Source organism: Phalacrocorax carbo, chromosome 25, assembly GCF_963921805.1.
Source record: "Phalacrocorax carbo chromosome 25, bPhaCar2.1, whole genome shotgun sequence".
Lineage (NCBI taxonomy): Eukaryota > Metazoa > Chordata > Aves > Suliformes > Phalacrocoracidae > Phalacrocorax > Phalacrocorax carbo.
The window spans coordinates 5998249-6018982 of record NC_087537.1 but is presented as its reverse complement, the minus strand read 5'-3'; the positions used below and the strand labels follow the sequence as shown (position 1 = coordinate 6018982).

General features: G+C 62.4%; 1 protein-coding gene across 4 annotated transcripts; it reads left to right on the top strand.

The window, feature by feature from the left end:
- Positions 1 to 1053: 1053 nt before the first annotated feature.
- On the top strand, positions 1054 to 19976 carry FMNL1 (formin like 1). Of its 4 annotated transcripts, none has more exons than XM_064473235.1 (26): positions 1054 to 1950; positions 8240 to 8323; positions 8574 to 8812; positions 9367 to 9450; positions 9693 to 9833; positions 11065 to 11173; positions 11395 to 11471; positions 11551 to 11644; positions 11933 to 12007; positions 12339 to 12449; positions 12557 to 12706; positions 12799 to 12900; positions 13014 to 13245; positions 13529 to 13834; positions 13951 to 14072; positions 14556 to 14758; positions 14980 to 15214; positions 15311 to 15379; positions 15527 to 15607; positions 16215 to 16344; positions 16451 to 16614; positions 16868 to 16969; positions 17252 to 17344; positions 17518 to 17641; positions 17934 to 18025; positions 18420 to 18457. In XM_064473235.1, the coding sequence occupies exons 1-25, from the start codon at positions 1792 to 1794 to the stop codon at positions 18023 to 18025; spliced, it is 3378 nt and encodes a 1125-aa protein (XP_064329305.1). In that variant the 5' UTR covers positions 1054 to 1791; the 3' UTR covers positions 18420 to 18457. The 4 variants fall into 4 exon arrangements, with proteins under 4 accessions (XP_064329305.1, XP_064329304.1, XP_064329306.1 ...); XM_064473236.1 differs by lacking the exon at positions 17934 to 18025 and having other exon boundaries at positions 1058 to 1950; positions 8574 to 8657; positions 8739 to 8812; positions 18420 to 19976; XM_064473234.1 differs by lacking the exon at positions 17934 to 18025 and having other exon boundaries at positions 1056 to 1950; positions 18420 to 19976.
- Positions 19977 to 20734: the final 758 nt, after the last annotated feature.

Below are 20734 nucleotides of genomic sequence, written 5' to 3'. Positions count from 1 at the left end.
CACTCCAGGGGTCCCTGCCCAGGGATGCAATGAGTTTGCTCAGCCTCAGTGCTCCCTCCTGTGGTGGCTGAGTCGGGGAGAGTGGGGAAGAGGGGAGGGAGCCCGACACCACCTGGCTGCCCTCTTTGCTCCCATCTGCCCCTTAAAAAAATAAAATAGAATAAAGTACTAAAATAAAAGTAAAAGTAAAAAAATTAAAAGAAATAATAAAATAAATAAGATTAATAGAATACAGTAAAATACAGTAGAATAATAAAACAATTAAAATTTTAGAAAGTAAATAAAATCATGAAATCATAATAGAATCATAGAATCATTAAGGTTGGAAAAGACCTCTAAGGTCATCAAGTCCAACCCCCAACCCAACACCCCCAGGCCTCCTAAACCATGGCCCCAGGTGCCACGGCTGCACGGTGTTTGAACCCCCCCAGGGACGGTGACTCCCCACCGCTCTGGGCAGCCTGTGCCAGGGCCTGACCCCTCTGGCAGGGGAGTAATATTTCCTAATATTAAGTCTAAACCTCTCCTGATACCACTTGAGGCTGTCACTGGTGACTTGGGAGCAGAGACCAGCCCCCCCCTCACTCCAGCCCCTTTCAGGCAGCTGCAGAGAGCGAGAAGGGCTCCCCTCAGCCCCCTCTTCTCCAGGCTAAACCCCCCCAGCCCCCCCAGCCGCCCCCCAGCACACTTGTGCTCCAGACCCTGCCCCAGCCCCGCTGCCCTTCTCTGGACACGCTCCAGCCCCTCCAGGCCCTTCTTGTCCCGAGGGGCCCAAACCTGAGCCCAGCATTCGAGGTGGGGCCTCCCCAGGGCCCAGCACAGGGGCCCCATCCCTGCCCGGCCCCTGCTGGCCACACCAGTGCTGACACAAGCCCGGGGGCTGGTGGCCTCCTTGGCCACCCGGGCACTGCTGGCTCATGCCCAGCCGGCTGTCAGCCAGCACCCCCAGGGCCTTCTCCGCCGGGCACTTCCCAGCCCCTCTGCCCCAGGCCTGGGGCGCTGCCTGGGGTTGGTGTGACCCAAGGGCAGGGCCCGGCACTGGGCCTTGTTAAACCTCACACAACTGGCCTCGGCCCATCGATGCAGCCTGTCCACGTCCCTCTGCAGAGCCCTCCTGGCCTCGAGCAGATCCACACTCCCGCCCCAGTTCCCACTGGTGTGGGAACTAACTAACTAAGATGAATAAAATACATCAAAATATAGTAAAATAATACTAAAAATAATATTTCAGAAATTAAATAAATTAATAAAATAATAAGATAAAAATAAAGTAAAATATAGTAACAAAATAATTAAATAAAAAAGCAATTTTTAATTTAAAAGAAATAATAGAATGAAATAGGTAATAAATAATAAAATAAACTTTGAAAATTAATAAAACGAAATAAAAATGCATGAAAAAAGAAGGAAAACAAAAATGAAAATAAAATTAGTTAATTCAGTAAAATGAAAGTAAATCAAGAACTATTAGTACAACAGACCCTAAGGGCCGAGGGGCGGCCGGGAGGAGGAGGAGGGGCCCGGGCGGCCCGGGCGGGGCGGGGGCGGGGGGCAGGTGCGGGGCCGCCCCCGGTGCGGGTCGGGGCGCGGCGGGGCCCTGCCCGCGGGGCGGGGGAGGCGTTTGCAGCGCAATAACGCCCCGGAGAAGTTGCGAACGCCGAGGAGCGGCGGCCGAGCGGGGCGGGGAGGGGGGGGAAGGAAAAAACAACCCCCAAACCCCCGCTCCAGCCCCCCCGACCCGGCCCCGACCCATCGCTCCCGCATCCCGCGTCCCGCATCCCGCGTCCCGCCATGGGCAACGCGGCCGGGGGCATGGAGGGGGGGGCGGCGGGGCGGGAGCCCCGCGACGGGCGGCCGCCGGCGCCCCCCCCCAGCGGGGCCGCCCCCCCGGCCGGCCGGCAGCCCATGCCCCCCGCCGCAGAGCTGGAGGAGCGCTTCGGCCGCGTCCTGGTGAGTGGGGGGGGTCCGCGGGGAGGGGGGTGCTGGGGGGGCACCCCTGCGGCGGGGCACCCCGACATCCCGCCGGGGCTCTCTGGTGGCGTTGCCGGCATCGGCGTCATTGCTATTACACTGCTCCTATCCTAAATTGTGGCTATATAGCATTATTCTCTTATTCTATTCATTATTTAATTATTATTCAATTATTTTTATTAATAAGAATTTCTCCTCTCCCACCCCGTTGCTTATGGGGATGCTCGGCCCTGCCAGGGGGATGCCGGTGCTGCCTCCCCGGTGCTCTCACGGCTGGGGGATCCGGCCCTAAACTGTTGGGGTGACCCCAGCTCTCCGGCTGCCGGGGACGCTCCGCCATGGCGGGGAGCCGGTGGCGGCAGGGCCCGGAGCCCACGCTGCAGGCAGCCGCGGCTGCGGGCGGCACCGCGCTCGGCTCACCTTCTCCTCCTTCGCAACGCCGTTCTCCCCAAGGGAAACCACCGGCATCGCTCCCGGCCTCCCCAGCTCCGCCGTGGGCTGAGCAGGCGGCGATGCCGGAGCCGCGTTCCCGTGGGACGGCAGCTCCCTGAAACACTGGGGGCTGCGGGAGATCGGCTCCCGCTCGCTCCCCTCCGTCCTTGAGCGGGGCCGGCTGGCCGTGACCTTCGCGCCGTGCCGGCCGCGGTCCCACCGCAGCACGCTCCATCCTCCATCTGTGCCCTCCCCAAAAATGCACCGTGGTGGAGGGTCAGGCTGGGAGCAGAGGGAAAAATTGCTGCTTTAATCCCTTGACCCCCTGTTGAGAGCCTATTTGCCGACCCCGTGCCGGGAGTGGCCGCGGGCAAAAGCTCCCGCCAACACTGGCACGCCAGGATCGGCTCGGTGGGATCCACCATCCCAGCCCCGAGCGCAAATTATTTGGAAGCTATTTTATCTCGTGGCATTTACAGGAGGATTATTTGGGGCCAGGCATTGCAGCCGGAGCCACTGCCGCTTCTGTACTGCCGGCAGCATCGGCTCTGCCTCGGTGCGGCCGCAGGGGCATGATGGTGAAGGGCTTTGCGAGATGGGGTTCTGCCTGGGACCCCCAAAATCCCCAAGGAGGGGATGCCCATCGCCGGTGGTGCGGAGGGCGGTGGGTGGCTGAGCGGGGTGGCAGCGCCTGCGATGGCTCCCGGGTGCTGCAGCGGCGATGGCAGGAGGGGACGGGTGGCTGGGGACCTCGGGGTGCTTCCGCTGCTGCGAGGCCTCAGGAAACGGCGCTTTCCGCCTGTCTGGGTGGCAGCACGTTGGAAATCCTAAGCTGAAAAACGATCGGAAGAAGGGGAAAGCACTTCTCCAGGCCCTTGCCCCCACCCAGACCTCCTCCATCCCAAGGGAAAGCCCTTTCCAGGGGGACCCAGGGGGCTGGGTTTTGGCCAGACGGGAACCGGGCATCTTGTGAAATCGGCTGTCCCAATCTCGCTTCCTCCTTTCGCAGGTTCCCTTCCCCCTTCTCGCAGCTGGGGGGGGGGTAGCGGGACCCCCGGCAGGATGGGGACGGGGGGCATCCCTCCACCCTCACCCACCCCAGCCACGTTCCTTGCCTTGGCATTCAATTTTTCCTCCTCCTGAGCTTGTGAGATCAGTGATGGAGCAGGAGGTGATGGGATGGGAATCTCCTGGTGAGGCATGGTCTGGATCCAGCACGTTGCCATGGCTACGGTGATGCTGTGAGAGCATGTTGGCGCCAACCAGTTTTGGGCTGGACATCCCAAACTGGGAGAGTTGGAGGGGCAAAGCCTGGCAGAAAAGCCAACAGCAGAGTCTGGGGGATCCAAACTGGCACTGGGAAGAGGATGGATAAACCCACCACGTGCCGGGAAATGGGGAGTTTAGTTTTATTCCCCAAAAGCTGGCTTCTTCCCAGCTAGGGCACCGTGGCAGATACTGCTTTGGCAGAGCGATGGGAGGGTTGTCCCCGTGCCAAGTGGTTTGGGACATACCGAGGTGACTTTTTGGGATGGAGTGGAGGAAGGGGAGCATCTTTGCTGCTGGGATGGGAATGCTCAGACGCTCCTGCTCGGATGAGTTGGGATTTTTCTCCCTTTTGCATGTCAAGCAGTAGCAATCGGGAATATATAAATGGAATTGTGAATCGGGGGTGTGGTGGAGCCGAAACTAGCTGAGAGGGTTCGGCTGGAGCCTTGGGGACGGTGGCTGATGGGGACGGGGGCTGCTCTGGCCAGGAGGTTTTGTTGGCAGGAGCTTTGCTGCTGCTTCTCCTGGGACCTGGGGGAGAGCGTGGCAAACGTCACTGCTGCAGATGTTTGCAGATGTGCTGTTGGCCCTAGCAGTGGGACCGGTCACCAGCAAGCCCTGGCTGTGGTGTCGGCCTCAGCTCAACCAGGAAAGAAAAATGATGCTCTGCTTTCTGCTGGATCCGTCCCCAGCCCGGTCCTGGCACGGCGGCCAGTTCCGGGGGCTGTGGGGGGGTGCTCCCATGGGAATGTGTGCCCTGGATAGGAAGCAGCCTGTGAGCTGAGGGCTGCATACATGTCTGGATCAGGCCCTGGATGAATGAGGAGGGCACCCTGGCACAGGGATCCTCCTGGGACCTGCATCAGGCCCCCTGTGTGGCTGGATCAGCTCCCCCCACCATGGCTGGGTCAGGCCCGGGCTGAATCAGGAGAGCATCCCTGTGCAGGGATCCCCCGCGTACGCCTGGATCCGTCCCTGGCTGACGTAGGGGGCCGTGCCGGCGCAGCGATCCCCCGTGAGCAGGCACAGGGTGGGCAGGCGGGCACCCGGCAGGGATGTGGGCATGGTGGCTGGATCAGGCACGTCTCCCCAGCTTGTGCTGAGAGCAGCTTCTGCTTGTTCTTAAAATAGAGCCGGGAGCAGCAGGCGGTGGTGGCCGCCCATCTCTTAGCCCACCCTCGCCTCCCTCACAGCATCCGGCCATCGGCAGGGACCCATCTGCTCCTCCACTGGCTTGTCCCTGCCTGGCACATGGTGTGTTTGGGACCCAGCTGGATCCAGAGAGACTCCCAGATGGGATGAGCTGGTCATGGGAGCGTCGCCCAGCCCAGCTTGCTGCATGCTGGGCATTGGGAGAGCCCTGGGTGGGCCTGATCCTGCTGCGTGCCTGGCGCTGAGCCTCAGCAGGAGGCAGGAGGATGGATCTGGTGGCAGTCGGGGTTGCTGGAGGGGACACCAGCATAGGCACTGCGGGGCTGGGCATGCCCCAAACCCCCTTGGGTGGGAGCATTGCACTCTGTTGCCACGAGGGATCGAGCATCCCAGGAGTGGTGAGGTCCATCAGCTGCCAGCCCGGGCACCTGGTGACATTAGTCCTTCCTGTGGCCAACTGGCCAGTGGAAGCCCCTAAACTGCCATCTCAGGGCTGCTCAAGCCCCTTCCCTGCAGTGGGCAGGGTTGGTACCAGATGTCCGCACTGTGATGCTCTCCCATGCCACATGCCGTCGAGGCTTTCCATCCACACTCCATGGATGTGCATCCCCCACATGCCCCAGAAGTGAGGCTCTCTGGGTTCAACCTGGTTTTCACTCGAGCCCATCGGTGTTTTGTAGAGCAAACACTTCCGTAAAGGATGCTTTGAATTTCTTGTGCTGGGGTTTGGTGCAGAGCCCAGCTCTGCTCGGCTCTGCCTGCTGCTCGCGTGCGGAACAAGAAGAAGGTGTCTGGCAGCCAAAATAGCTCCTCCCCCCTCCAGCGGCAGCCCCAGCGCTGTGGGTGCTGCAATATGAAAAGGTCTTTCGTACCGGAAAATGATGTAGGTGCTTTGCCTCCCCCCAGTCTAGTTTTAGGTATAGGGTAAAGCCTGGCTCAGCCCCATGGCTGATGTCAGCTGAGATGGGGGGCCCAGCCGGCCACATCCTGGTGCTGGGCATGGTGGGATGGCACGATGGGCTCTGTGGCACCTCGTGTCCCAGGAGGGTTGCTGGGGGACATTGTAGGGCAGTAATGCGGTGGGCTGTGACGCTGCTGGCAGGCTCGGGGGTGGCTGGGGAAGCCCCACACTGGGGTAGGACGAGGGTGCTGGGTGCTGGATGATGGAAGGTGGGATGTGGCTGCTGGGGTAAGTCCCTGTAGCTCCTCCATCCTTGTCCCCCAAGGAGGAAGAGGAGGAGGACTAAGTCCTTCCTCTGACACCTCCGGGGTGCTCAGCTGCTGCCTTGCCCCACATTACCTGCCCTGCCCCACACCTCCCTCCTTGCCCCACGTCTCCCACAGCACCGGTCCCCTCCTCCCCGGCAGGAAACAAGAACAGGTTTCTTCGTGCTGCTGGTTGACGCCGGGGGACCACAGCAGAGCCACTTCCTCCCCCCAGCACCACATGCCTGCCCGGGGCTGTGGCAGGACGCAGCCACCACCCAGTTTGTACCCGAACCGTGCCACATCCTGCCACCCAGCCCAGCCCTGCTCCCAAGGAAGGGGCCGTGGGGGTCTGTGGCAAAACCACCTCCCTGGCATCCCCCTGCCCTGCCTGTATCCTCGTGGCAGGGAGCCCATGGGAGCTCCTGCCCCACCAGTGGTGCTTGGTCCTGGTTTTTCCAGGTCCTACACATGGTCCCTGGAAGAGGTGGTCGCATGGTGGGTGCCACAGTCACCCCCTCTGCTGAGGGCACCAAACACAGTGTCCCATGGAGGGTGCCTTGGGTGCTGCTGGAGTCCTGGGTGGGGTGTTTGGATGCATGGTCCCTCTCAGCCCTGTCCCTTGGTCTGACCCTCCTGGAGGGTCTCATCCATCCCAAGGATTGGGGACCATGGGGGCAAGGCTTCCAAGCAAAGGGGACATCCAGGTGCTGCTGCCACCTTGCCCATCGCAGGCCCCAGCCCGGCGCTCTGGTGCTGCCCCAGTGGCTTTGTAACGACGCTATTTCTGACCCTGCAGCCTAATTTTACCCTCCCTGACCAGCTCTTCATATGATCTGTCCCTCGGCCAAATCCAGCTGAGTGTCGGCTCCTCTCCACCCACGTCTCCTGGCTTTGGCTTCTTGCGAAAGCAGCTTGACCGGTCCTTGGTGGAGGCAGGCGGCGAGGTTTCCACTCCTGCCCGCCACCATGGCACCTCTCCTCTTGGACCTGCTCCTCTGTGAGCAGCCAAACCACTGTGAGATGCCTTTTCCCCAGGGGCATGGGTGTCCCAGGGGTGTGTGCACCCCACATCCACATCCTCAACATCAGGGGACCCCAAAACTGGAGGTTAAGGGTGACTTGGTGCTGTGCATTGCCTCTGTGTGCCGTTGTGCCGGCTTGCCCAGGCTCTCTGGAACGGCAGCAGCCTCAGTTCCTGCTCAGATCCAGCCTGGGGACTGGATCACCAAGAAATGTGTCTTCTGGGAAAATAAATCAGCTGTGATGCCAGCTGAGCTCCCAGCATGGCCCAGGCCATGGTGGGTGCCCCATTAAATGCTCTGCCGGTCACCCCATGGTGTCCCTCAGGGACCCACTGTGTCCCTGAGCAGCCCAGAGGCAGGAGCTGCACCCGGGGCCTCCCGGAGCCCCCGGCTGTGGTGTGGAGCAGTTTCGGCAGCTGCCTCGTGCCGTTCGGAGAGCGGAAACCACGTCACGTCCTGCCGGGGCGGCCCCGGGGGGGGCGGGTGGCGGCCGGGGTTGTGTAACGGTGGCACAGAGGGATGTGGTGACACACCAGACCCTTCCCTGACATCATGTCTCTAAAGAAACACTGATTTCACCAGCCAGGCTCGTCACGCACCCACGGCTGGGGGACTCGGAGGTGACCGTCGCCCTCGAGTAGGGCCCAGACTCCTGGGTTCCCCAGCTGTGCCACCAGCTTGTGTCCCCATCCCGCACCCCAAGTGGCTCTGCTGGGACTGGGCTGGCTGAGGCCAGGAGCGTTGTGCACTCATGACATGGGGGGATGCGTCCAGAGTTTCCTCCTGTCCCCCACTAACACCCCCTGCCCTCCCCCTCGGGGACCTCCAGGTCAGGATGTTGTTGATGGGTCCATGGCTGGCGGGATGCTAACATCCTGGGAATGGTGGCATCCCCATCCTCCCACTGGTGTCCCCATCGTCCCACTGCTGTCCCCATCTCGTACTGGTGTACCCATTGTCCCACCAACGTCCCCATCCTCCCACTGGTGTCCCCATCGTCCCACTGCTGTCCCCATCTCGTACTGGTGTACCCATTGTCCCACCAATGTCCCCATCCTCCCACTGGTGTCCCCATCATCCCACCACTGAGCAAGGACACTCAGTGCTGGGTGAGCAGTGGGTGCTACAGCCCTGGAGGGTGTTTTTGGGGATGACCCCCAGCCCTGACACCCATCACCCCGCAGAACTCCATGAACCTGCCCCCGGACAAGATGGAGCTGCTCAACCAGTATGACAACGAGAAGAAGTGGGAGCTCATCTGTGACCAGGTGAGGTCTGGGTGCCACAGCGTCACCAGTGCTGTCCCTTCCCCAGGTGCCACTCGTGGCATGGGCATCAACCCAGCATGTGCCGAGTGCCAGCATCCATCGCCGTTAGTGATACAGCACCTTATTAGCCTGGTTAAATATTGGTGCAGCGCAGGGGCGGGGACAGGGACATGGTGGCTGCCGTGGGGACAGTGGCACGTCCCCGTGCCGTGTGGGTGGCCAGCTTTTAGCCTCTCTCTGGGCCTTGTAGGAGCGTTTCCAGGTGAAAAATCCACCGTCCGCCTACATCCAGAAGCTGAAGAGCTACTTGGACACGGGTGGCGTAAGCAGGAAGGTGAGGGCTCCCCCTTCCACCCCTTGTCCCCAGCCCGGGTCGGGCACGGGGATGGTGCCAATGGCTCTCCCCATCCCCCAGTTCAAGAGGCGAGTGCAGGAGTCGACACAGGTGCTCCGGGAGCTGGAGATTTCCTTGAGGACCAACTACATCGGGTAAGGAAGGGAGACCTGGGGGGTATCGTCATTGTCACGCAGCCACTGCTGCTGTCCCCAGCATTGCTGGGACAGGGACTGGTGTGCCAGTGGCTTCTGGCTGTGGGGGTGACAGCGGGATGTGGAGGCTTGTCCTGCCCCTCTGGGGTGGCTCTGATGCGAGGATGGGGGTGCTGAAGCAGCTGGCTGTGCCATGGGTGCTGTAAGACCTGAATCCTGGTCCCCACCCTGGGTGGCCTGGCCCCGTGCGGTGTGGTGGGTGCTGAGCCATGGGTGCCCATGGTCCTGCCACCCAGGGCTGGGCCGTCCTGTTGTGGTGGCAGCGGTGGCAGCAGAACCCTCGAGCTGTGTCCCCCAAGCACCAGGAGCCGGGGTCACCATGGCACCCACCTGCCTTGGAGAGATGCCAGCTTGTGGTGCCTCCTCGTGTCCCCAGCGTGTCCCACCCTTGCTGGGGAACTCTGGCCAGGGGGTGGCACTGCTGAGGGGCTGGACAGGGGAGAAGGGAGGATGAGGAGGGCTGGCGGAGCCCACTAACCCCCTGCACCCTCCAGCTGGGTCCAGGAGTTCCTCAACGAGGAGAACAAGGGGCTGGACGTGCTGCTGGAGTATCTCGCCTTCGCCCAGTGCTCCGTCGCGTATGTCCCCACCAGGTGTCCCTTCCCCAAGGCTGGGATCAGCCTCCCCTGGCACTTGGAGGGGCTGGGGGGTCCCGGGGTGCTGCTCCCCCCTATAATCAGAGTGATGGAGCTAAGGATGCTCTATGGCTGGGGTTGAGCAGAGCATTCCCAACATCCCCAGCCCTGGGGACCCCCAGGGGGGTCCTGTCTGTATTGGGGTGCCACACCTCACCTGTCCCTGCGTCCCCATGGGCCTCCAGGTATGACATGGAGAGCGCTGAGAACGGCAGCCCGGGCTCTGACAAGGGCAAGGTCCTGGAGCGGTCGCTGGAGGACCTGAGCAAAAGCAACTCCTCGTCCCCCACCCAGGGCTCCTCCAAAGTGCGGCACCTCACTGTCAGGTAACGCGTGGTCCCATGTCCCCCGTGTCCCCTCCGTCCCTGCACCGTGTCCCCCCGCTCTCTGCCTCGCTGCACCCCCGGCCACACCATGCTCGGAGAAGGGCTCGGCAGGGGGATGCAGGCCCGGTCCTAAAAATGGGTCCCCAGCGCTGGTTTGGGGGGGTCAAATCCACGTCCCTGTGTATGTGCACAAGGGATAAACCTGCCAGGAGCTGGGCTGGATCAGTCCCCCCAGCCCAGCACCGCGACCATTGTGGGACGCTCTGGGCATAACCCATGAATAAGCAAAAATCGGTGATGCTTGAGATTTTGGGGGACCAAATTGCACCCCACTGGTTTAAAACCAGGGTGGAGGAATGGGCCTGCACCCCCACAGCTGGTCCCGGTGGCCGGGGGCTCTCGCTTGGCACCTCTTGCCCTCGCACCCCACTTCTAACCCCGCTCTTCTCTTGCACGCTGCCGGGGGATGCGCTGACGGTAGGTGATGGGGCCGGGGCGCCGGCGGGAGGGAGACACCCTGGCGGGACCCCACTGCCAGTCACTGGCATAGGGGACAGTGCCTGCAGGGCATCCCCAGCGGGCAGGGGCGATCCCAGGGGACACCCTGCCATGGGCACCCTGGGAGCCGTAACGTGGCACCTCAGGAACTGCAGGTGTCCCTCACCACCTGCCAGCAGCTCCGGAGGAGCTGGGGTGTCCCCCCCAGCCCCAGGGACAGGTCAGGAGTGACGTGGCACCTGCAGGGCATCCCAGCCCTTGTCCGCCACCCGTGTCCCCAAGCCTGGGTGTCCCAGGGGCCACGCGGGAGCCCCGTTTCTCCCTCCTGTCCTGCAGGCTCTAACGTGCCTCCAGCTGCTGCCTCTCGAACCAGCACATCCACACCCTCCTCCGCCACGTCCACCCCAGCGTCCCCTGCAGCGCCCCGGGCAGCGATGGGGACAGTACCCCCAGGTCACCCGGCAGCTCCTACCCGCCCCGGTGAGCCTCCGAGACCACCCGTGCGCATGAGGGGCACCCGGCCTCCATCCCACCCCTGCATCACCCCGCCAGCCCAAGGGCTTGTAGAAGGGCATGGAGATGGGGGTCTCTCCTGTGGGGATGCAAATGCCCAGGTCCCCCGGTGTCCCCCTGCCCCTGCTGCCACCCACCCACGCGCTGCCCCCTCCCCGCTTGCGCTGTGCCTCCCCGCCACCTCCTTGGCCCCCACTCAGCCACCCTCTCGCCCACCCAGGCTGAACCCCTCGCACAGCAGGAAGACGCTGAGGAACTCCCGCCTTGTCAGCCAGAAGGATGATGTCCATGTCTGCATCATGTGCCTTCGCGCCATCATGAACTACCAGGTGGGAGAGGGCAGCATCCTTGGGGACCCGCCTGGGGCTCCCCAAAAGCCTGCAGGGCCATGTTCGGGTCAGGGTTTGGGTGGGGTGGGACCCCTTCTCTATCGCCTTGCTCATGTCTGGTGGGGATGTGGCATGAGGATGTCCCAGGGTTCTGGGGTAATCCCTGGCGTGGGGCAGGAGGATGCATGACCGACCCCATTAATGCTCTTTTTCCACCCAAGTCTGGCTTCAGCCTGGTGATGAACCACCCAGCCTGTGTCAACGAGATCACTCTGAGCCTCAACAACAAGAATGCCAGGTAGGACCTGTCCCCTGTCTCCCCGTCCCCTCGCTCACCCCACAGCCCTGTGACCCTGTTGCACCCTGTGTCTCTGCAGGACCAAGGCGTTGGTGCTGGAGCTGCTGGCCGCCGTCTGCCTGGTCCGAGGTGGCCACGACATCATCCTGGCCGCCTTCGACAACTTCAAGGAGGTGAGTCTCTAGCAGGGTCACGTGGTTCCCACGCTGACACCCATGCTCCAGCTGGGTTCATGACCCAGTTTCCCCATGTGTGGCAGACCCCTGCATCATCAGGGCATCCTCCATCCTTAAAATGCCCATCCCGTGACGTGCTTGGGGATGCTCTGGCCATTGGGCTTGATGTCCCCATGCCAGCATGTGTCCCCAGGGCCATGTCCCAGCTGGACCAGGCTGGTGCCTCCTGCCCTGCCACCCCTCTGGGTGCCCACCCCGGTCCTCATCCCCTTGCTCCCACCCCAGGTCTGCGGGGAGAAGAACCGCTTTGAGAAGCTGATGGAGTATTTCCGAAACGAGGACACCAACATCGACTTCATGGTGAGTGGCTGGGAGGGCTGGTGCTCCGCTGTCCCCAGGACATCGTCTCCCCAAGGGCTGCTGGTCCTTCCCCAGGGTCCTGTGTCTCCCCAGGGGCTGCCAAGCCACTGTGCTCTCCCCAGGGCACCATGTCCCCAAGGGCTGCTGAGCCGCTGGTCCTTCCCCACGTCCCCATGTTCCCTGGGCTGTGAGACCACCGCGCGCCCCCCAGGGGCACCACGTCCTGAGGGCCACCAATCCACCGCGCAGTCCCCGGGGCGCGGTGTCCCCAAGGGCTGCCGGGCCCCTGTGCCACGCCGGCGGCCGCGCTGAGCCTGTGTCCGTCCCGCAGGTGGCCTGCATGCAGTTCATCAACATCGTGGTGCACTCTGTGGAGAACATGAACTTCCGCGTCTTCCTGCAGTACGAGTTCACCCACCTGGGGCTGGACCACTACCTGGAGGTGGGTGATCCTGCGCCGCCCCGGCGCTGAGCCCTGATGCAAGAGGTGGGTGGGTGCTGGAGGGGGTACCACCGGCTGTGACGGTACCACCGGCTGTCCCATGGCAGACCCTCCGTCTCACCGAGAGCGACAAGCTGCAGGTGCAGATCCAAGCCTACCTGGACAACGTCTTCGATGTGGGGGCCATGCTGGAGGACTCGGAGACCAAGACGGCCGTGCTGGAGCACATGGAGGAGCTGCAGGAGCACGTCAACCAGGTGGGACGTGGGCGCGTGGGCAGGAGCTGCTGACGCAAGCCGCAGGGGAGGGATGGGGACGGGGCTGAGCGACGTCGCTTCATCCCCTGCAGTTGACGGAGAAGCTGCAGGATGCAGAGAACGACTCCATGGCCAAGATAGCGGAGCTGGAGAAGCAGCTGAGCCAGGCGCGGCGGGAGCTGGAGGCGCTGCGGGTGAGCACCCATGGGTGCTACGGAGCTGGAGGAAGGGATGCGTGCCTGGGGGACTGGGGTTTAAGGGTTGCAGTGGGACACCAGTGATGTGCCAGGGCTTGTCACCACTGCAGGAGCAGCTGAGCCCACCGCAGCCACCCAGCCCACCGGCCCCAGAGCCCCAGGAGAGCTACCGGCTGGCGCTGGAGCGGCGGCTGGCAGAGCTGGAGGAGAAGGGGTTGGTGCAGATCCTGCGTGGGCCTGACGGAGACGTTGCCATCGAAATTGTCCCCGTTGTCATAGAAACGCCAGCAGCCCCCGTGGTTACCGGAGAGGCCACTGCCACCAGCACTGCCACCGGCACAGGTACGATGGGTGCGGGAGGATGGCGGCAGCCCACAATGTCCCCCTCCTGGCGGGGACACACGGCACAGAGGAGGGATGGCAGCATGTCTCTGGGCAGAGAAACCGAGGCAGGGGTGCAGGGATGTGCCCAGGGGTGCAGGGATGTGTCCAGGGATGCAGGGATGTGCCCAGGGGTGCAGGGATGTGCCCAGGGATGCAGAGTCACGTGGTGGCAGAGGAAACGTGGCGGTGGCACCGTGCCCTGCTGTGCCATCTCCTCACCCATGTCTTCTTTCCGTTGCAGATGCTCCGGCTCTGGCTCCAGACACATCTCCCCCACCAGCACCCGCTGCGCCCCCGGCTCCACCCCCTCCACCTCCCCCACCGCTGCCGGGGGCTGAGACCGGCCCCCCGCCGCCTCCTGCACCTCCACTGCCCGCAGGCACCGGACCCCCGCCAGCCCCTCCGCTCCCGGGTGCCCAAGTGCCACCCCCACCCCCACCACCCCCAGGGGGGCTGGAGGGCCCCATCCCCCCGCCTCCGCCGCCCCCACCCCTCGGTGGGCAGCTCCCAGCTGGGCCGGGTGCCCCCCATGCCGCTGGCGGTTCAGGTGAGTGAGGTCGAGGGATAGAGGGGACGTCCCTGAGGTGAGGGCCAGGGGCACCCTGGGGTGGGTTTGGGACCCCCCACCCTGTGACGTGTCCCCCCCTCCCCATCACCCTGCAGTGAAGGTGAAGAAGCCGATTCAGACCAAGTTTCGCATGCCCATCTTCAACTGGGTGGCACTGAAGCCGAGCCAGATCGATGGCACCGTCTTCACCGAGCTCAACGACGAGAAGGTGCTGCAGGTGAGGACATGGAGGGGTCCGGGAGGGTCCAGGTGAGGTGCTTGGTTGGGCCAGCGCCCCAGTCCATGCCACACCCGTGCTGAGGTTGCCCCTGTGCCCACCTTGCACCCGTCCCTGGTGTCACACGGCTGCTGGAGGAGCTGGAGGTTGGAGCAGCTCCTTGGCACCATGGAGAGGGACAACACGGGATCTGCCTTCCTTCTGTCACCCTGTCCTTGTCCCCGTGCCTCATCCTCATCCTCACATCCCGTCCATGTCTTCTTCCTCATCTTCCTCTGGTTCCCTCATCCCTTCCCTGTCCCTTTGTCCTGTCCCTGTCCATGTCCCCTTGCTCCATCCTCATCCCTTCAACTTGACCTCATCCCCTTGCTCCATCTTCATCCTCTTACTCCTCTCCCCCTTGGCCCGGTCCTTTGGCCCCGTCCTCATCCCAGATGTCCTGCATCGCCTCCCCGCCATGCCCTCAGCTCTGTCTCCCTGCAGGAGCTGGACATGAGCGACTTTGAGGAGCAGTTCAAGACCAAGGCACAGGGCCCCAGCTTGGACATCAGTGCCCTCAAGGTGAAGGCCACGCAGAAGGCTCCCAGCAAAGTCACCCTCATGGAGTCCAACCGAGCCAAGAACCTGGCCATCACCCTCCGCAAGGGCGGCCGCAGCATCCAGGACATCTGCACAGCCATTGAGACGTGAGTGTCCCCTCTGTGATGGGAGACGGTTGGGAGAAGGTCGGGTGCAAGCCCAGTTACACCCAAGGGGTCACGGGGGTGAGGGGTGTGCTGGGGTTGGAGGAGTGATGGCACCAGCTGTGGACGTGGAGGGAAGATGGGAACCAGCCATGGGTGACGGGGGGGTTGAGGGATCTGCTGCAGGGTCTGACTGTGCTGGGGGTGTTTCCCACCACCCGCAGGTATGACCAGAAAGCCCTGAGCCTCGACTTTCTGGAGCTGCTGCTGCGCTTCCTGCCCACCGAGTACGAGCGGACGCTCATCGGGAAGTTTGAGCGGGAGCAGCAGCCGCTGGAGGAGCTCTCGGACGAGGACCAGTTCATGATCCGCTTCAGCAAGATCCCGCGCCTGGCCGAGCGCATGAACGTCATGATCTTCCTGGGCAACTTCAACGACACAGCCCAGCTGCTCATGCCAGTGGGTGTTGGGAGGGGGCACGGCGTGGCTGTGGGTGGGGGGATGCAAGGGGGTGGCAGCCTGCAGCGAGACTCACGCTGCTTCTCCCACCCACAGCAACTCAACGCCATCATCGCCGCCTCCATGTCCCTCAAGTCCTCCAGCAAACTGCGCAACATCCTCGAGGTGAGGAGTTTGGGGTGTGGTGTCCCTGATGGGGGGTGTCGGGATGGGATGGGTGCATGCAGGGTGCTGCCAGGGTGCGCGTAGGCGCTGTCCCCGCCCCGGGGTGTCCCATCCGGGTTGTGTCCCTGAGCCATTGTGTCTCCGCAGATTGTCCTGGCCTTCGGGAACTACATGAACAGCAGCAAGCGCGGGGCGGCCTACGGCTTCCGGCTGCAGAGCCTCGATGCGGTAGGGTCGGCGTGGGGCTGCCCGGTGTGCTGGTGTGCGGGGGCACGGGCACTGCCCAGGGACCAGCCTCGGGATGGACGGACACAGGGACAGGCTGTAGAGATGGAGGGACATGGGAATCCACTGTGGGGATGGAAGGATGCAAGGACCAGCTATAGGGATGGAGGGACACGGGATTGATCTGTGGCGATGGAGGGATGCAGGGACCATCAATAGGGTTTGGAGAGGCATGGGGAGCAGCTATAGGGATGCAGGGACCAGCCATGGGGATGGAGAGACACAGGAATCTGAGGGAATGGAGGGATGAAGAGACAATCTATAGGGTTGGAGAGGCATGGGGAGGAGCTAGAGGGATGGAGGTACACAAGAACTAGCCGTGGGGTTGGAAGGATGCAGAGAGCAGATACAGAGAGATGCGGATGCAAGGACCAGCTACGGGGGATGAAGATGGGAACCAGCCATGGGGATAGAGGGAGGCAGAACCAGCTGTGGGGATGGAGGAAGATGTGAACCAGCCACAGGGATGGAGGGCCACCAGACCCTGTCCTGAGCAGGCCCGAGGTGGGGTGGTGGGATGCGGGTTGGGGCTGACGCTGCTCTTTCACAGCTCCTGGAGATGAAGTCGACAGACCGCAAGCAAACGCTGCTGCACTACCTGGTGCGGGTGATCACGGAGAAGTACCCCGAGCTGACCGGCTTCCACACGGAGCTGCACTTCCTCGACAAGGCGGGCACAGGTAGCGCCTGTGGGAACTGGGCTGGGGGGGGTCACGGCAGGCTGCAGCCCCAGCGTGGGGCTCTCCAAGCCTGCCCTGACCCTGGCGCTGGTCACCCTCCCCGCAGTCTCCCTGGAAAGCGTGTTGCAGGATGTGCGGAGCCTGCAGCAGGGGATGGAGCTGACCCGCAAGGAGTTCATGCGGCAAGATGACAGCCCTGTGCTCAAGGACTTCCTCAAGGTCAACTTGGAGGTGATGGAGAAGCTGCAGGCTGACAGCAAAACCGCCAAGGTGGGTGCTGGGGGTAGTGTGGGGTTGGGGGGAGGATTTGGCCCCCCCATCCCTACCTGGGGACACCCCGGGATGCCCTCTGCTCACACCTCTGCCCCATGGGAGAGGCTCCTAGCTGGGACATGGCTCCAGCAGGAGAGCTGAGGGGCTACAGAGGGGGATGGTGAGGTGGGAGAGGCTGGAAGGAGGTGGTGGGCGATGGGGCACCGCTGCCTGGCCCCAGCCCCCCGGATTGGGGTGTCTTTGCCCACAGGAGGCGTACGAGTCAGTTGTGGAGTATTTTGGGGAGAACCCCAAGACCAGTCCCCCCACCACCTTCTTCCCCATGTTCATGCGCTTCATCAGAGCCTACAAGGTAGGAGGGGATGGGGGGGGTGCCCTGTTTCTGGGAGTTGGGAGGGGATTTGGGGTTGTGGGGAGGTCTGACCCCACTTTGGGGTAACCAGAAAAAGCCACCTGTGAGGCTGGGGGCTTGTGGGGCAGAGAGACCCTGGGGCTCAGCGCTGCCCTTCAGGGAGGTCAGCAGTGCTGGAGCTGGGTTGGGGCGAGCTGGGGGCTGCTGAGGGGAGGAAGGAGGCTCTGTGATCCCCTGGCAGGACGCCCCAGCTCAGCACACCCTCCCTGCGCCTCTCCCAAGAAAGCAGAGCAGGACATTGAGCTGTGGAAGAAACAAGAAGCTGCGGCCAAAGAGGCAGAATCCAGCCCCACCGGCAGCAAGGACCAGCCTGAGGTGAAGGCGCCCCTCATGTCCCTCTGTCCTGGTGGGGCAGCTCCGCTCCAGCCCCGAGCGAGCTGCGTGGAGGGGAAGGGCAACGCAGGTCCTGGAGGGCAGTGAAGATCGAGGGCACCTTTGGGGTGCGGTGTGAGGCCACGCCGTTCACCCCGCGCTGTCCCCAACTGCAGTTGCCCACCCAGAAAGCCAAGCGGCAGCAGATGGACATGATCGCCGAGCTGAAGAAGAAGCAGATGGTGAAGGAGCCGCTCATCTATGAAGGAAAAGATGGGGCCATTGAGGATATTATTTCAGGTGAGAGATTATTTCAGGTGAGCAGCCAGGCATCCCCCCGGCAGCAGACCCAGCGCTCGGTGCCAGCGGGGAGACTCTTGGTGACGGGGGGCTGCGGGAGGCTTGTCACAGCCTGGAGCCAGAGGACAACCAAGCCCCGTCATGGGGACCAAACCCACCTGTAGCCCCTTCCCATCCCATGCAGCAAAGCTGCCGAGCACTCTCTGCCCTGTCTCATAGTTCTTCCTCCTCTTCTGCTCCTTCCTCCTCCCTCCTCCTCCTCCTCGCTGTCTCTCTGGATTGTTCTGCTCAGCTCTGAAAACTGTTCCTTTCACGGCCCGGACGGGCAAGCGCTCGTCCCGGCTCTTCTGCGATGTGAGCTTCAACGAGGAGAGTCCTTTGTAGGTAACGTGGGGGCAGCCGGGCTCGGGGCGAGGGCACGGTGCAGGCAGGGGCTGCCAGACTTCGCCACCCTCCGGGGTTTCTTGGCCCATCGGTACCTCTGGCTGCGGGGCAGATCGGCCGGACTCTGCCCCATGCTGAAAGCCAACCCCGAGGGCACCACGCATCAGCCCCGGCCCCCCGCTGTGGTGCTGGGCACCAAGAGAGCTGAGGGACAGGGTCCTGCAGGCTGGTCGTAGCTGCTGCTTCTCCTGTCTCTGTGTGCAGCAGGTCCAGCTCCCAAGCATCCTCGTACCCAAACGGGGTGACTCCTGGGCGGCGGTGGGTGACTGGGTCCCAGCCTTGGCCGGGGCGGGCAGGTGGGCTCAGCCAGCCTCTGCGCTTCCTCCCGGTGCAGATCTGCGGAACAACCCGTACCGGCGCGCAGACAAGGGCCGCAGCAGCGCCAAGAAACGGGCTGCGGGGCAGAGCCTGCAGGCGACGCCGGACATCTCGCTGTGACCGGCGCCGTCCCTGCAGCTGCCAGGACCATCCTCCTGACGCAGATGGGACCGCAGGACACCAACCTGCCAGCCCGGGACGACGCAGAGAGGAGGGACAGCGCCCGCTTCTAGCTGCTCCAGCCGCTTAGCGTGCCAGCTCCCACCCTGCATGCCCTCGGGTCTGACGCAGGGATCCCCCAGCGCTTGCTTAGCGATGCCTCTGAGCTTCTCTCCTCCAGGCTGGCAGGGCTGGGGGACCCTCCTGGGTATGGCCAAGGAGTGGGGAGCACAGAAAGGGCTCCAACTTGTCTTGGAAGGAAAAGAGAGGCTGCCCCATCCCTACCCCAGAGCTGCTCGGTTGCGCGCCTGTCTCAGGGTCAGCCCTGCGCACTGGTGTGCCCCACTTTTCAGCTTGCTGGTGCCTTTGATTTCCCGCTGCAGGAGGGGAAGAGGGCTGTAAGCCAGGGACGCAGCTGCCCCTGCACTTCCCTCTTGTTCTGCGGAGCCCTTTGAGACCTGTGTTCTCCTCCGCCGCAGAGCCGAGCAGGCACAGGCTGCACCTCCTCTCCCGCGAGGAGCCTGCTGCAAAGATCCCACCCTGGGGACTTCCCGTACCCCAGGAGCTGGCAGGGGTGCTATTTTACAGTCATTTTATATGTCTTCCTTAAAATTTCTCCGTGCTATGGGAGCAGGGACTGGAATACCCATATGCAGGACCTCACCAGAGTCTTAAGGCTGCGGTGACTCTGTTCGTCACTGCAGGGGAGGTTCCGTAGCTACAACCACGAGCAGCAGGGTCAAGGATTTACTATCCTCAAGTGTTTGCCTTCGTCCCTCCCTGGCAGCTGCCTCTGCTGTTGGGGCTGAAGCCTCCCAGAGACAACAGCGGCCAGCAGCCCCTGGGGAGCACGAGGCTGCTCCCTGCTAGCCAGCGGTTGCAGGATGCGACACGCAGCCGGTGCTAGGCAGCCTCCAGCCCCTGCAGCAAACACCGCGACCCCCAAACGCTGCGGGGTCGCTGCTGAAATCACGCAGGAGAAAGAGGCCAGAGAGCGGCACAAGCCTCCAAGGAATGCACTGGACTTGGTTGCTCCCCGGCCCTGCTGCTGCTGAGTAAACCCAAACCACGCGCTGTCCTGTCGCAATAAACCTGTTAATACATTTACTTTGTTAAATGGCCACCCTGATGTGAGGACGCGTGGCTGCCATGTACATTCGCGCTAGTCCCAGCTTTTAGACCAGGGTAAGCCCTCGCTGTAAGCTAGAGCAGCGACTGCTTCCTGCTGTAAGTAAGATGCTAAGTGCCAACCAGCTCAATATCATACACAGGCTCAAAGGGGAGGGGAGGGAGATGAATGTGTAACTTGTAAATGCCTTTTAGCTATAAATATAAAACATGAACTAATTTCTATACATTATTTTTATATACTGAAGGTCTGCTTAATCTAAAGAAAACTGGTAATAAAACAACTCTCAAGCACTTGTCTGTGAGAAGGGGTGAAGCTTTGCATGGGGCGGGGGGCGACGCTGCGATCGATGGATGGAGGGAGGGAGGGAGGGAGGCAGGAGCTGCTGCTTGTTGCTCTAATGCTGTGTGACCTCCCGCATAAGGAACTGCTGCCGGGAGCGGTGGCCGTGCTCCTTTGCACTTTCTAAAGCAGATGTATTTCTGACTTGCCCATGACCGCAGCTGCGAGTAGGGTAACTTCAAGGCTCTGCTCAGCCCTGCAGCTCCTTCCAATGGGTAAAAATATGAGGAATAAGAGTGCACAGGACAACAGAAGGGAAAGGCCAGGGCTTGTGGCTCTTCCAAGGGGCAGTCCCACTTCTTACTACACAAGTGCCCCTGAGGAGGAGGCTACCGGGCCCCAGGCACCCGCACAGACCCACACCTACCGCTGCTGGGCTGCCTGGGGGAGGAGGGCACAGCTTCTGCTGCCCCCCCACAGGGGAGCAGGCGGCTCGGGGAGAGGCTGGGCCAGCACAGAGGTCCAAGGCAAAGGCTCAACACGAGCTCCTTTATGCTGCTTGTGAAGTAGTGCTGGGCTGTCCTCAGAGCCAAGAGGCGGTATCTTTACAGGGAAGTCTAGTCCACAAAATGAGGTGGGGGTTTTGTTGGAACCGACCTGACCTCTGTGTTCACGGTACGGACACAGGTACGTGGTAGCAGCCCCCAACTTCAGCTGGGGTTTGTGTGTCAAGATATCCCACCCGACTTGCTCGCTGGCCA